General features: G+C 44.5%; 1 protein-coding gene across 3 annotated transcripts in view; it reads left to right on the top strand.

The window, feature by feature from the left end:
- The window catches only part of LOC127657530 (cytosolic 5'-nucleotidase 3), a 32097-nt gene that overhangs the window by 4095 nt on the left and 11103 nt on the right, over nt 1–16899 (top strand). The window contains exon 1 of one of the 3 annotated variants that reach the window (XM_052146373.1): nt 16110–16148. The exons of 1 other annotated variant lie outside the window; for it this stretch is intronic. In XM_052146373.1, the coding sequence (XP_052002333.1) occupies nt 16124–16148 (25 nt within the window). In that variant the 5' untranslated portion in view covers nt 16110–16123. Of the gene's footprint in view, nt 1–16109; nt 16155–16899 lie in introns of those variants that run through there. One more of the 3 variants, XM_052146372.1, reaches the window with a different exon arrangement.

The following is a 16899-nucleotide window of genomic DNA, read 5'->3' on the forward strand; positions in this document are numbered from 1 at the left end:
AAAAATTCAAAATGCACAACGTGCCAGTGGTAACGTAGGGTCAGACTGGATGAACTTGCTAATGCTAGCTGCCTTGCTAACAATTTAGGTTACGTTGGACACAGGATTGATTCCATCCGCACCGCAAGACTTCATGACAATGGTTGCGCCCTCTCATCTTCTCTAGTGAAGAGCGTGACAGAACAACAGTGATGTGGACAAGAGCTCTGATCTTTCTGCAATCTTGAATATTGTTCTCTAGCAACAAACATGCATAATGTCTGCCCAGTCCCGCTCCGCACGCGTTGCCTCTTTTCCCTGCATGTGTGTAGACATGAAGCGCTGCATGAGTTAACGTGGTTTCAAAGCACCTTTTAGACCATAATGTTTTTCCCTTCTAAATGTATATTTATTAATCAGCATGTTACGAGCCTTTAATAATAAACAAATCGATTTCTGTTCTAATTTTGTGAAAATTAATTAGATGTCTGGAATGGATAAGGAAAGACTAAAATTACTAGTTGGTAGACAAGTCTCTCACTTTAATGAAAATATACAAATGTTTTTTAAATAAAAAAAATAAAAAAGATGTTTTCAAAATGTTCTCTCGGGACACCCCTTAACCCACATTCAGCATCATTCTACAGTCACAAGAGCTTCTATACCCCATACTTGGGTATCTGAATCTAAAGAAATATAAAAAATAATTCATTTTAATGTAAAAATATTCCTACAAATACTGGACTGCTGTCACTATGCTTCAGAACAAACAGATGATCTTTTAACATTCATTTTCAAATGATAAACGGTATAAGATGGTAAAATTGGTAAAGGATCCCGCAGACCCCACTGCTTTGGCCGTCTCTGGACCCCCTGTGCAGTTTTGTAGAGACTATTTTGTCTGTTTAGAATTAATTTTTTCTTATTTTCTTCCGTCAACTTTGAAATAAAAAAAGAAAGTGCATGTGTATCGTGATAAATATCGATATTGAACAATATGAAAAAGGTTATCGTGATAACAATTTTGGCCATATCACCCAGCCCTAGTTGTAATATAAAATTAATATTTCCTACTGTTACACTAAAAGCAGAATATGCACCAATCAGCCACAACATTAAAACCCACCTGCCTAATATTGTGTAGGTCCCCTTCGTGCTGCCAAAACAGCGCCAACCCGCATCTCAGAATAGCATTCAGAGATTTTATTCTTCTCAGTACAATTGTACAGAGTGATTATCTGAGTTTACAATAGACTTCAGAATGGGGGAAAATGTGATCTCAGCGATTTGGACCGTGGCATGATGCCAGACGGGCTGGTTTGAGTATTTCTGTAACTGCTGATCTTCTGGGATTTTCACACTCAACAGTGTCTAGAATTTACCCCGAATGGTGCCAAAAAGAAAAAACATCCAGTGAGTGGCAGTTCTGTGGACGGAAATGTCTTTTTGATGAGAGAGGTCAACAGAGAATGGCCAGACTGCTTCGAACTGATAAAGTCTATGGTAACTCCGATAACCATTCTGTACAATTGTGCTGAGAAGAATATAATCTCTGAATGTTATTTTGAGATGCGGGTTGACGCTGTTTTGGCGGCACGAGGGGGACCTACACAATATTAGGCAGGTGGTTTTAATGTTGTGGCTAATCGGTGTATAAATTAACTGTTTTCAGACAAATGTTTTTGAAAAAAACCTTTTGTACAGCAATAAACCTTACAAACATTTACCATGCTAACTGTAGTTTTTCCCAAAATATTACTACAGTCATCATGGCTATAAAATCATATCATTTAGAAACTGTGTCAGAAGTTTTTTATAGTTTGTTGTTTACAGAGTTGGTAGTGTCAGATATTTAGGAACAATAACTATAACATGTTGTGACAGGGCGGAGGGCGGGGCCGGGTCGTGATTATACACACCCGGTCCCTTATCAGGCTAATCAAGCCTCCGAGAGGGATAAAGGCCGATTGTGGACGGTGGTGCGAAGAGAGAGAGATTGTTTATGGACATGTCCGTTGTGTGTGTGTGTGTTTGTCTTTTGTTTAAGTTAATCATTAAAATATTATTTATATTGCCAAGCCGGTTCTCGCCTCCTCCTTTCCATTGAACTGCATTACACTGATAAGGGACCAGGTGTGTATAATCATGATCCGCCCTCCGCCCTGTCACACATGTATTTTGGTAGAAATGATGAGACCCATGGTAACCTTTTTATATTAGAGGACTGTGACAGCATTAAAATTAATTAATCCTTTTCCGAACTGGAGAATGTTATATATGTATACTTGTATTTTTTGCTTTTTTAAATTAGAAACTGTAAGAGAACTTCTCACAAGGCAGTTCAGGTCAGTCACTTTTAATGCTTCCACAATGTAGTACAGACAGCTTCAACAATATACATATACACAATATGGCACTGAGCCTTCAGCTACACACATATCTCTCTGTCTCTCTCTCCCGGTGGAGGCCCTTTGGCTGCTTTTTATGCCGCTCTCCCCGTGCTCAGACATAATTTAGCTCAGGTGTAAGCGCCCTTACCGCTTTTCTCTCCCGGATGGCGCTTGACCACACCCCCGCTGCTACATACCCCCAACGCCTGACTCAGGCCGGGGCGTCATCCAGCCTGTCTACCACTCCCCCATTTCTGGAGAGGAAGTCGGCGACAGCCATCTGCACCCCCGGTCTGTGGACCACCTTGAATTTAAAGGGCTGGAGGGCCAGATACCAACGGGTGATCCGGGCGTTAGTATCTTTCATGCGATGGAGCCACTGCAGTAGGGCGTGATCCGAGCAGAGGGTGAAGGCCCGCCCCAGCAGGTAGTAACGGAGGGTGAGGACCGGCCACTTGATGGCCAAACACTCCTTCTCCACGGTGCTGTACTTAGTTTCCCTTAAGGAGAGCTTACGGCTAATGTACAGCACCGGGCGCTCCTCCCCCTCCACCACCTGCGAGAGAGTACGGCCCCCAGCCCTCTGTCTGAAGCGTCCGTCTGCAATACAAAAGGGAGAGAGAAGTCAGGTGCATGAAGAAGCGGCCCCCCACAAAGTGCGGCTTTAATCTGCATAAACGCCTGTTGGCAATGCTCCGACCATTGGAACGGATCTGGAGCCCCCTTTTTAGTGAGGTCAGTCAGCGGGCTGGTGACGTCCGAATAATTACGCACAAACCTCCTATAATAGCCAGCCAGCCCCAGGAACTGCCTCACCCCCTTTTTGGTCTTGGGTCTAGGGCAAGTCGCAATCGCCGCGGTTTTGTCAATTTGGGGACGCACCTGGCCATGACCCAAGTGGAACCCCAGATACCGTACCTCCATACGCCCAATCGCGCACTTCTTAGGATTTGCTGTGAGCCCCGCCCGCCGCAGCGATCTCAGAACGGCCCTCAGATGTTGCATGTCCCTCTGCCAGTCATTGCTATAAATGATAATATCATCTAAATAGGCAGCGGCGTAAGCGGTGTGAGGTCTGAGGATCCTATCCATAAGACGCTGAAACGTGGCTGGTGCCCCAAACAAACCGAAAGGAGTGTCACAAATTGGTGTAATCCAAACGGCGTAGTGAAGGCGGTTTTCTCACGGGACATTGGTGTCAAGGGGATCTGCCAATAACCCTTCGTTAAATCCAAGGTCGAATAAAAACAAGCAGTACCTAACCGATCCAGCAGTTCATCAACACGGGGCATTGGGTACACGTCAAATTTAGACACCGCGTTGACTTTTCTGTAATCCACACAGAACCGTACAGACCCATCGCTCTTGGGAACAAGAACAACCCGGGCTGGACCAATCACTGTGGGATTCCTCTATTACGCCAATATCGAGCATCGCATCCAATTCCTCCCGCACTATTTTCTTTTTATGTTCGGGTAAGCGATAGGGCCGGCAACGTACAACCACGCCCGGTTCGGTCTCAATGTGGTGCTGTATGATGTTTGTACGGCCCGGTAGAGGGGAAAACACATCCGCAAACTCTTTTTGTAAATCGGAAACCTCTGAGTTGACGCGGTGAGAGGTGGACTCCGCAAGTAACCGGGGTGCTATGATTACGCTTTTTATTTACCTCCAGTCCGAGCTCCGCCCTCTCCGGAACTACCGTGGCCAACGTCACAGGGACCTCCTCCCTCCACAATTTCAGGAGGTTGAGGTGATATATTTGACGCGCGCCCCCCCATCGGTTCGTTTAACCTCATAATCGAGATCCCCAACTCGTCGTGTGACCTCAAAGGGTCCTTGCCACTTGGCGAGTAATTTAGAGCTCGATGTTGGGAGCAATACGAGAACCTTATCTCCCGGTGCAAATTCCCTTAGCCGAGTACCCCTGTCATACAGCCGGCGTTGGCGTTCTTGAGCCTGGAGCAAATTCTCCTGTGTTAATTGCGGATGACGTCAAGCACCCCGCGCGGGCGCCGGCCATACAGCAGCTCGAATGGTGAGAAGCCAGTGGAGGCTTGCGGGACCTCTCGTACTGCGAATAACTGGGGGTCGAGCCACTTATCCCAATTCCTAGCGTCTTCGTGTACGAACTTACGAATCATATTTTTGAGCGTTTTATTAAATCGCTCCACTAGGCCATCGGTCTGCGGATGGTACACGCTAGTGCGAATCGACTTAATGCCCAACAGTTCGTAAAGTTCGCGAAGTGTTCATGACATAAACGTTGTGCCCTGATCGGTGAGGATTTCTTTCGGAATCCCCACCCGGGAGATTATCTTGAAGAGTGCCGCTGCAACACTATGTGCTGAGATGTTGCTTAGAGGCACTGCTTCCGGATATCGCGTTGCATAATCCACCAGGACTAATACAAAGCGAAGTCCGCGTGCAGTCCGTTCTAATGGCCCGACGAGGTCCATTCCAATTCTCACAAAGGGGACCTCGATCAGTGGAAGGGGGCGCAATGGCGCTTTTGGGGTGGCCGGTGGGTTAACCAGCTGACATTCGCGGCACGCCGCACACCACCTGCGGACGTCGCCGCCAATGCCCGGCCAATAGAAACAGGCTATTAGACGGAGCAGTGTCTTCCTTTCTCCTAGGTGACCCGCCATGGGATTATAGTGAGCCGCCTGGAAAACCATTTCCCAGCGGCTCCGTGGAATTAACAGCTGTGTTACATTTTCCTTTGTTTGAGCGTCCTGCATCACTCTATATAACCGGTCATATATAATGGTAAAATAAGGGTATGAAATGGCGATGCCCGGCCGGAGTTGTTGACCATCGATTACTCTCACTTGGTCAAAGGCGTGCTTAAGGGTTTCGTCCCTCGACTGCTCCAAAGGGAAATCCCCCTCAGGGAATTCCCTGAGAGGAGGGGCGGTAACCCCGCCCCCTCCCTCGTCATTCCGACTTGAAGCGGTCGAGGACGGCCCCGGCTCCGCCTCCCCTGCAAAAGCATCGCACATCACACATCTCCTTATTTTAGTGCAGGACCCATCCGCGCAAACTCCCTCTAATACATTTCTAAAGCCCGGCCAATCGGTCCCCAAAATCAGCGGATGAGTGAGGCGGGAACTAACCGCTGCCTCCATTCTATGTTTTCCCCCCCGAAATTTGATCACCAAGGTCAATATAAGATACTTGTGAACATCCCCATGCACACACCTCACCCTCACCAGTTTAGCTGTGCCCAAAGCCCCGGGTTGAACCAAGCGTTGGTGAATGGTGGTCTGATTACAGCCTGTATCCAGCAATGCTTGGTAAGTACCCCCCCTGATTCTTACCGGAATCCGGTATGCTCCAGCCCGATCGGGGGCAGCCTGCTGGACATCGAAGACCCGCAGCACCGTCCCCACCTCCATCAGCGGACACTGATCCCGGAAGTGGTCCGGGTCTCTGCATCACCAACATGCCGGCCCAGGCGCTACGCCCGTACCTGCGTCGGCGGGCACCCCCACCTGAGGGGGAGGGCGGCTGAAGGTTGGGGAAGGGGAATTTGTTGCTTTCCATGGCTGGGAAGCTGGTCTCGTGAATCCTCCTCGCCTACGTGGGGCAGGAACAGGCCCTGGGGAGAGAGCAGAGCGAGAAGGCAGAGAGGAAGGGGAGGGAACAGGGGAAAATACAGGGGAAGGGGGAGAGAGAGAGAGGGCTCCTCCGCCCTCGGGATTGCCGCCATGTGGTCCTCCGCGAGCTGGACAGCAGCCTCCAGCGACGCCGGGCGGTGGCACTGGACCCACTCCGCCGATTTCCTGGGCAGGCGTTGGATGAACTGCTCCAGCTCGACCTGGTTGATGAGTCCCTCAACGTCACGGTCCCCCACTAGCAGCCACCTCCGGCAGGCGTCCCGGAGCCGTTGGGCAAAAGCGAATGGGCGGTCGGTCTTCTCCAGCTTCATAGCCCGGAAGAGTTGCCGGTTCTCTTCCAGGCTCCAACCAACCCGTTGCAGGATGGCTCTCTTGAGGTCAGCATAGGCCAGGAGGCTCGTTGCCGGCAATTGTTGAGCCGCGAGTTGGGCTTCCCCGGACAACAGAGGAACAAGGCGAGCTGCCCATTGGTCGTGCGGCCAGCCCCAAATCTCGGCGGTGCGCTCAAAGATGTCGAGGAACGCTTCTGGATTGTCCGCTGCCCCCATCTTCTGTAACGCAGGTGGGGGCAAAGAGGCGCGGGGGTCCGGGGTCGCGGCTGGGGCTGGATCGGCCTCCTGGCCGAGAAGACTCCGGATCGCAAGCCGACCCTCTGCTTGAGCCCGCATGATCTCAAAGAACCGACGATCCTGGTCCTGCCGGAGCTCAAGCAGGGAGCTGTTGGTGGCTCTGATGCATCACAGCGGGGACTGGAGGACCTCCGCCAGCTGGGAGGACTCTATGGGGCGATTAACTTCCATGACTTGGACAACGTTTTCCCGGGTTTCGGCACCAGTGTAAGAGATCTTCTCACAAGGCAGTTCAGGTCAGTCACTTTTAATGCTTCCACAATGTAGTACAGACAGCTTCAACAATATATATATACACAATACGGCACTGAGCCTTCAGCTACACACATATCTCTCTGTCTCTCTCTCCCGGTGGAGGCCCTCTGGCTGCTTTTTATGCCGCTCTCCCCGTGCTCACTGAAATTAGAGACAGGTGTTAGACATAATTTAGCTCAGGTGTAAGCGCCCTTACCGCTTTTCTCTCCCGGACGGGCGCTTGACCACGCCCCGCTGCCACAGAAACCATGTATAAAGTTAATTTATTGGTTTGTGTATACACAGTGTTGGATGCAATCAGATTACTGATGCAAAGTGTTAATAGTGTAATGCAATTAAATAAAACAATGTAGTGTAATGTGTTATATTTTAATTTCTTGTCATCAGATTGCAGTTACTGTCATTCAGTTAAAGGAATTACTTTTAAGTGCTTGGGTTACAAATAGGCCACTTGGAGTAAAAGGCAACCAGTGACGTAGTGTAGTTATGGCGCAATAGTTGTAGGGCAAAATGTGTTAAATTATACAAATTATTTTGAGACAACAAGATGCTTTTTTGAGATACAAATTAAGATAATACTTATTAAAAATAACCAATTCAGAAAAGGATGCACATTTCATTACATTTTAAGTATTTTACAAACAAATTAAAGTCCATTGTGATTACATCAGTCAATGTGAGCCCACTTTGAGTATTTTTCATTTAAATTCTATTCACTGCTCTTAAGAAAAACTATGTGTTTAATATGGGCCTTTAGCCCCTTTTTTTTTACCCCAAGTACTATAATTTCACTTATTGGACAGTTATTGAAAAACCTTTGTTTTAATCACTTAAAACAAAACTGAATTATATTAAATATTAGTTTCAATTTCCTCAAAATAAACCTTTAGCTATTACACGCAATGATCTCTTGGATCAGGAATATTTTGCAGTGTAAAGTGACACAGGTCTGAGGTTGACACACTTTTCACAGATTTTCTCATAAAATTCAGTGAAAAGTGTTTTAAAGAGTAACTTAAAAGTATAGCATTTAGTAGTGTGATTATTATTTTCCGTTGAAGTGATCAGCAATCTGATTACAACATTTGAGAAGTAATTGGTAGTTTGTGGTGGATTCATTATTTTAAGTTACCCAACGCTAAGTGATATTGTGTTTCCAAGCTTTTTAAATCAATTTAAATTTAAAGGGGTCATGGTATACTTTTTAATTTTTTTTTATCTTCTCAGAGGTCCACTTAAAATGTTAGCAGTTTTTCATTTTTTTTCTTCACCAAAACGGTCATAATTTATTAATATATGATCATATTCCAACCCTGTCTCTGGCCCTCTGTCTGAAACGCTCAGTTTCAAGCTCTCTCCCTTTAAGACTTCAATGTTAACGCACACTGTTCTGTTGGCTAACATCGTGCAGCCCCTTAAAGGGTCAGAAAACCCACTTACTTAATCCCCAATTTTTCACACCTCAGACTGAGAAACAGTCTCAAAATGTGTGGAAAATTATGTTAATATGTGGGCTGGTATTGTGGGCGGGTAGAGGGAAAACGAGAGGTGGTCAAGAGTTACTTCCAAAAACACAACAGAGATGTCTGCTGAACCTCAAATTATGAGTGAAGATGAAAATAAAAGAGTTTGATGCTGTATATTAATTAATGGGACAAATGTTTGAATTATTAAGGCAATAAAACCTTTGCAAATCTTGGATATTTTGTTCAAACTTTTGAGAATGAAGTGAGAACAGCTTTCACAGCAGAAATGACCACCATAACCAGCACTGCTTTAAGACTTTACAATAATTCATAGATATTTATTGTTACAAGGAGTGTTTCGGGTTTAATATATGTTAATCTCTATAGACAGCATAATGTTGAGTGACACAGAAAGTAATTTACATTTTACATTTTAACATGACTCTAAAATCACTCTACAATCAGTCAAATCGCTTACTAACCCTTTATGTGTAAAGTTATCCAGTATTTCAACTCCATTGTCTTGACAACGTAACAACGGTAAACATTGGGCGTAAATCTCTGAAACTTTATGTAAAATAGGTAAAAAATATAAGAGTTGACATGACTTTGAGTTTCGGTTTTCATCATTGTTTTCTATTTTTGAACAAGCCGTTATGTTATGTTTATGATCATCAGAAGCACGGCAAGAAGACGCAAACAGTCATCGCTGTCATCTAAACAGAACAGCTCTACAAATACTCTTGGAATACGGCCAACAAACGTGCTAGCTTCGGTGCAGTTATGGACTGTTGTCCATTCTGATGTGTGATTTAAATCGTATCATGTCCATTATGTAACACACAGAGAAGAAGCGATGGAATCAGCGCTCGTAACAGTCTTCCCTCACATACAGCGTGTTATACAGCACAACTGCGGCCAAGAAATGCTTGCACTGGTCTGGTTATGGACTGCTGTGCATTTTGTGGATTGATTTCGATCTAACCAGGGTGTTTAGTGTAAAGTCTGCTCTCATGTCTGTTCTCCGAGTGCTGTTGAAGCCTTGTGTCTGCGGAACAGCGGTTAAATGCAGTTTGAGTTCTCCGCTGTGGCTGTATATTGAGCACATGCAAGCATTCCTTCTCGTGAATAATGCAGAAAAACTCTCTGAATCCAGTGACTTAAATACATGCTGTCCTACCAATCATAATTCGGAGTTTACTCATTTAACTAATTTTTGTGATGTTGCTTCAAATTTCGTTTTTAAACCGGAAGAATGAAATGGCTCAATAAAACGAAAAAATAACCACTTTCCCCTTAAAAACAACTAATTTTTTTTAGTGATGTACAACCTCTACATATCTGTTCATGTCTCAAAAAAATTTGTTTTGGGGTTTCATGACCTTTTTAAATTCAACTGTATTTGAAAGACAATCCAAAGAGTATGAACAAACTCCACACAACATTATAAAACTACATTTCAGGGTTTACACATAACCTACACCCAACACATTTGTTAAAGGGGTCCTGTTATGCAAAATTGACTTTTACATGATGTTTGAACATAAATGTGTGTTGGCATTGTGTGTACACATCCACCCTATAATGATAAAAATCAACCCAGTCCTTTTTTTTTAATCCCCATTAATCATAAACACTGTCTCAGAACAAGCCGTTCGCAGATTCTGTACAAAGTGATGTCACATTGTACAGGCCCTGCCCACTACTGTTTGTTTGTGGGTGTTGTTTCATTATAGCGCATAGCGAATGTTGTAACAGTATTTGGGTGTGTTGCTCATCCATGGTTGCAAAACTGCTGAAAAAACTCAAATAAATGTATCAAATAACCATTCAGAAATTTCCTGGTTCATTCTCATAGTTGTTACTTCTGACGGAGTTTCTCCCTTATCAGTGTCTGACTCCGGTTGAAACATATAGGGCTGAACACCACTATTTTCACTGTCAGTCATATTGCTTATGATGATATCCGAAGCAGAGATGTCAAAACTCTGCCCTATTCTGTATACAGGGCGGGGAGCACCAGCTCATTTGCATTTAAAGACACACACACAAAAACAGCTTGTTTTTATTCCCACCCATAAATGGGCATTTTCAACATGGTATAATAAATTATCTGTAGGATATTTTGTGCTGAAACTTCACAGACACATTCTGGGGACACCAAAGATTTAAATTGCATCTTGTGAAAAGGGGCATAATGGGTGCCCATTAAACTCAAGTAGCACCATAAACTATCAAACAATCATGACATTCATGAATTAAATTGTTTACTTAGGTTTTTGGGGTCCAATAGTATTTTAACTGCCCCATCTTTCAATAAAAGTCCCAGTCAGTGGCGGCAGCAGAACGAGACACGTTTTTAAAAGTTGCACTTGTACCACTCTTAAAATGCATCAAAAAGTACAAAAACATCCAGATAGGTGTGTGTTTACAAAAGACTAACAATTAAAAATAGCACAGATGGTGTAAAAACGGTCCAGGATGCCATCAAAACAGCAAGACAGCAAACAGCAAGATGAAACAGGATGGACGTCTCCATTTTAGAGGTATAACTTGACATTGCGTCTTTTAAAAGCGGTGTGAGGTGAATGATAATGGTCAAAGCCGTTCATCTAGTGTAGAAAACATTTAAATCCAGACACATGGATTTATCCAGGCACATATAGTTGTCCTCTGTAAATCCCCTTTAGTTTAGATTTATCTCCCATGACAGGCCCATCTCTCTCCACATCACCTGTGACTGACTGTGAGCACCAGTGGGCGGGGCCAAGGGTGCAATGACGAAAAATAGGCGTTGATGTCTTGCTGAAGAGGCAGTCATATGCAGATCTATTTGGTCCTTGTGACACACAAATTGCACAAATTCCATACAGCCCATTTCAACTGCCTGGTTTAAATAAATACTCTTTCTATGAAAGGTGCTGTAAGTGATTTTAGCTTTCTGAAGCTTTCAAAACTGAGCCGTTGAATTAACCACGCCCCCTGATTCCAAAACCCCGCCCTACAAAGATAATTTTGAGACCAAAACCAAGCAAAAGAGCAGCATTGTTTGTTCCTATGTCAGTCAAATTCAACAGTGGCACAACAGTGCCCTCAACTAACAAACATTATAAATCATAGCCTCAATGATCCGCTTCAAATGAGAACGAGCAAAATGATTGACAGGTGAAAAGCGTCAATGTGTGTGGACACATTTTTGTTTGCTATTTACAAAGTCTACAGCTGTCACAGAGAGCGTTGAGATATCTACAATGACATTTACACGTGTCATTAATATCTTTAAGGGAGTAGGTATATGTTTTGCTTACTTTTCCATGAAAAAAAAAATCACTTGCATTACCTTTCTATTAAAGGTGCATGCAGTGCAGTGCTAAGGACATATAATAGATGTTTGCTCACGGGGACCCAGGTTCGAGTCTGACCTGGGTCATATTCTAATCCAACTCCCTCTCTCTCTCTAATTCTAATCCAACTCCTACATTCCTGTCATACTCTACTGTCCTATAAAAATGGACATCTTGCAGTGTTTTTATATTACAATGACCTCTTATATGTCAAAAGATCAAGAAAATGTTGATTCCTCACTTGAATTTACTTTATATGCAGCTCTGCATAAAATGATGATCTTGATCAGTTTATTTTTCCCTAATTCTCTCCCAAAAAATATGAAGCAAAAGCAAAATATGAAGTCTTACCGCTCTCTGCGGTAAGACTCGCGGTGGTGGCTTGTGTGTTTACATCAACACGGAATGGTGCAAGAACTCTATGCTAGTCTCTAGTTACTGTTCATCGCTGTTGGAGCTTGTGACTGTTAGACGCAAACCTTTTTATTTACCACAGTAATTCACCACTGTTTGCATAACCGGAATTTACATTCCTCCCAGCGCTAACGCGAAGGAAGCGCTCCGTGAACTGTATGGGGCTATGAGCGAACTGCAGAACGCTCACCCCGACGGACTGTTTATTGTCGCTGGAGATTTCAACCATGCGAATCTCAAGACAGTGCTCCCTAAATTCCATCAGTATGTGGACTTTGCAACGAGAGGGGCGAACGCGCTTGATCTTGTTTACACAAACATCCCAGGCGCGTACCGGGCCAGCTACATCAGCAAGTGCATTGATGATGTCACCTTCTCCAAGACCATCACCACACGCTCCAACCAGAAGCCGTGGGTGACTGCGGAGGTGCGTGCGCTGCTGAGGACCCAAGACTCCGCCTTCAGAGCAGATGAACAGTGCCTGTGACAAAGATTCCTCCCTCCCAGATGTGCTAAATAACTTCTACGCTCTGTTTGAAGTGCAGAACGACATGGTGGCGAGGAAGACCACCCCTCCTCCCAACGAACAGGTGCTCTGTCTTACCATGGCGGGTGTGAGGAAAACTCTACGTAGAGTCAAACCACGGAAGGCTGCTGGATCAGACAACAATCCTGGCAGAGTGCTCAGAGGATGTGCAGACCAGCTAGCAGATGTTCTTACCAACATCTTCAACATCTATCTGAGCAGCACCGTCGTTCCAACGTGCTTCAAGGCCACCACCATCATCCCCATGCCAAAGAAGTCTTCAGTGTCCTGCCTCAAGGACTACCGTCCCGTCGCACTCACATCAATCATCATGAAGTGCTTCGAGAGGCTCGTTGTGAGGCACATTTAGACCCAGCTGCCCAACTCACTAGACCCACTGCAATTTGCGTATCGTCCAAACCGTTCAACGGACGACGCCATCACCACAACCCTCCATCTGGCCCTCTCCCACCTAGACAAAAAGGACTCATACGTTCGAATGCTGTTCATAGACTTCAGCTCAGCATTCAACACGATAATTCCTCAGCACCTGATTGGAAAGCTGAACCTGCTGGGCCTGGACACCTCCCTCTGCAACTGGATCCTGGACTTCCTGACTAGGAGACCTCAGTCAGTCCGGATCAGGAACAGCAACTCCACCACCACCACCACACTGAGCATGGGGCCCCCCAGGGCTGTGTGCTCAGTCCACTGCTGTTCACTCTGCTGACTCACGACTGTGCAGCAATGCACTGCTCGAACCACATCGTCAAGTTCACAGATGACACGACCGTGGTGGCAAGAACGACGAGTCAGCATACAGAGAGGAGGTGCAGCGGCTAACGGACTGGTGTAGAGCCAACAACCTGTCCCTGAATGTGGACAAAACAAAAGAAATGGTTGTTGACTTTAGGAGAGCACAAGGTGAACACTCTCCGATGAACATCGACGGCTCCTCTGTCGAGATAGTCAAGAGCACCAAGTTCCTTGGTGTTCACCTGGCGAAGAACCTCACCTGGTCCCTCAACACCAGCTCTATCACCAAGAAAGCCCAGCAGCGTCTCTACTTTCTTCGAAGGCTGAGGAAAGCACATCTCCCACCCCCCATACTCACTACATTCTATAGAGGGACTATTGTGAGCATCCTGAGCAGGATGCCTGGTTTTGGACTTGCACTGTTTTCGCAAAGCCCTGCAGAGGATAGTGAGGACAGCTGAGAAGACCATCGGGGTCTCTCTTCACTCCATCAAAGACATTTACAAAAAACACTGTATCCGCAAAGCAACCAGCATTCTGGACGACCCCACACACCCCTCACACAAACTCTTTACCCTCCTGCCGTCTGGCAAGAGGTACCGAAGCATTCAGGCCCTTACGGCCAGACTGTGTAACAGCTTCTTCCCCCAAGCCATCAGACTCCTCAATACTCAGAGACTGGTTTGACACACACACACGTGTCCTGAGTTGCACTTTAATTACTGTCACTTTATAACTGTCTGCTACCTCAGTAACTGCTATGTGCATAAACACTATCTCACAGTATGTTATGTTTAAGTTTTTAGAAACTGTCATCTTTTTGCACTACTGTGTACTGGTCGGCAGTTTGCACGTGCACTTTATATAGATATTTAGGTATATATAGGTATTTTACATAGGTATTTTATTTAGTTGTGTAGTCTCATGTGGTCCTGTGTTTGTCCTATGTTGTTTTATGTAGCACCATGATCCTGGAGGAACGTTGTCTCGTTTTGCTGTGTACTGTACTAACTGTATATGGTTGAAATGACAATAAAAACCACTTGACTTGACTTGATGACTGAATTCATTGTTGAAAAGACTCCACACCTTATAGAGGGTTTTTAGGGTTAGCCGTCCATTTTAGTTCAATCACATCACATTAAACTAGTTCAGTCTATGCAAAGGGAATTTAACAATAAAAAACATTATAAGTACATTAGACATTATGCCTGTTTGTGGTCAGCTGCATTGTGTCGTAATGCTCATCATGAGCAACCATATTTGAACTTTGACCTCTAGACATAATTTCAGTGTACATAGAGACATCACTATGTACACTGCAATTCTAGATAGTGAATTGATCAGTATGTGATGATTAAAGACAGGCAGACCCCATCACTAGAGCTCACCTTATCAGGAACTGACTGATGTGTACCAACATGGATTTTATGTGGGTGAAATGCATTTAGTGCTCAAATATGTGAACCATAAAGTATCCAGTCCTGTCAGGACTACACTCACATACACTGTTGAGTTTCAACACTCATCAGTTCTCATATTTGGGTATTCTGTAACTCAAAGTTAGGTAGAGCAGTCGAATCCTGACCTATTGAACCACAATCCACACATACCACAAGCTCGAGATGAGGGGAGATGACCTCAGGCCTCTTATCCGACTGCACCAGAGCGACACCTGTGTCATGACAACAGATTGTGTTTGCATTTCTGTTGCAAGATTATTTTAGATTTTAAAAATGTTGGGTTTGGGATAGAAATTATCATTAGATCTGTATAAAATGCATGGAAGTCTACAAAAACGTGTGTGTGTGTGTGTGTGTGTGTGTGTGTGTGTGTGTGTGTGTGTGAGCGTGTATTTATCACTTTGTGGGGACCAAATGTCCCCATAAGGATAGTAAAACCCGAAATTTTTGACCTTGTGGGGACATTTTGTCGGTCCCCATGAGGAAAACAGCTTATAAATCATACTAAATTATGTTTTTTGAAAATGTAAAAATGCAGAAAGTTTTCTGTGAGGGTTAGGTTTAGGGGTAGGGTTAGGTTTAAGGGATAGAATATAAAGTTTGTACAGTATAAAAACCATTATGTCTATGGAAAGTCCCCATAAAACATGGAAACACAACGTGTGTGTGTGTGTGTGTGTGTGTGTGTGTGTGTGTGTGTGTGTGTGTGTGTGTGTGTGTGTGTGTGTGTGTGTGTGTGTGTGTGTGTGTGTGTGTGTGTGTGTGTGTGTGTGTGTGTGTGTGTGTGTGTGTGTGTGTGTGTGTGTGTGTGTGTGTGTGTGTGTGTGTGTGTGTAGTGTAGTGTAGTGTAGTGTAGTGGTTAGCGCACTGCGCTATGAACCTGGCGACCTGAGTTCGATTCCCGCTCATAGCCAACACCAGTGACGAATATCTGAACCGGTCCCGGGCCTCCCCTAGGTCGACTCAGCCTAAAATGAGTACCTGGTGCGGTGTGTAAACATTGCCACTGGGGAGACAAAAGGCGATCGGGCGTGGTGCTGGCCACCCACCCCCTTGTGTACCGTTCCGGCCTTCATAGGTGCTCGCTAACAGCACTTGCCCCTACAGTCTGTTAAGGCTAAATGGGGATCTTTATCTTTGTCTTTGTGTTTGGGTCATGTGATTGCCTGTGGGACTATAGATTATGGGGTGTTCTCGGATGTGGGGTAACGCCCCCTGTGTGGCAGTGCTATATAAGTGTGTGTCAGACAAGAAATATTTTCTTCTCTGTTTGACTCGATGCATGGAAGAGAGAGAGAGAGAGAGAGAGGTATGATTTCAAGCTATTTATATTCAGAGAAATGTAATACTGGATGTACCAGTTTTTGTTTGCTCATCATGTCACAGTAAATGCTTATGAGGTCAGCATTTTATAAACTGGTGCAACATCTATGAGAATATATATATATATATATATATATATATATATATATATGTGTATAATTGTGTGTGTGTGTGTTATAGACTAAGCATTGTTTTTTGTGTTTGAAAAAAAGATAATTGGATTTTCATTAGAACATCGAGTTTATGTTGAGTTCTGTTGGATTAAATTTGTTGGGTTTGGTGTAAATGCATACATACAATGGCTGACATTCTTGAATGCAATCTGATTGAATTGTTTAAAAGTATTTATTTATTTTTACTGATTTGAGGACTAGTTTCAAAATCTCTCTCTTTATCTGTCTCTCTCAGCCTTGTAAATATGCCGGATCTGATTACCAGTGGGAGGTTTGGGGTATTTTTAAGTATGCATGTTGACCACTGTATTTTTGGGGTACAGACTAGAATGGATTCAACCTTCACTGAGACAAATGACATGTCAACAACTGTCAGAATTACAGTTTGCAGCCACAACATGACCACATTAATCTAATACAATAAAGAAATTATTTTCTGTAACCCCTGGAGTTGAGTTTGAATCCAGGGTGTGCTGAGTGGCTCCAGCCAGGTCTCCTAAGCAACCAAAATGGCCCGGTTGCTTTGGAGGGTAGTCACATGGGGTAACCTCCTCATGG

This window comes from Xyrauchen texanus, chromosome 17 (genome assembly GCF_025860055.1).
Source record: "Xyrauchen texanus isolate HMW12.3.18 chromosome 17, RBS_HiC_50CHRs, whole genome shotgun sequence".
NCBI lineage: Eukaryota > Metazoa > Chordata > Actinopteri > Cypriniformes > Catostomidae > Xyrauchen > Xyrauchen texanus.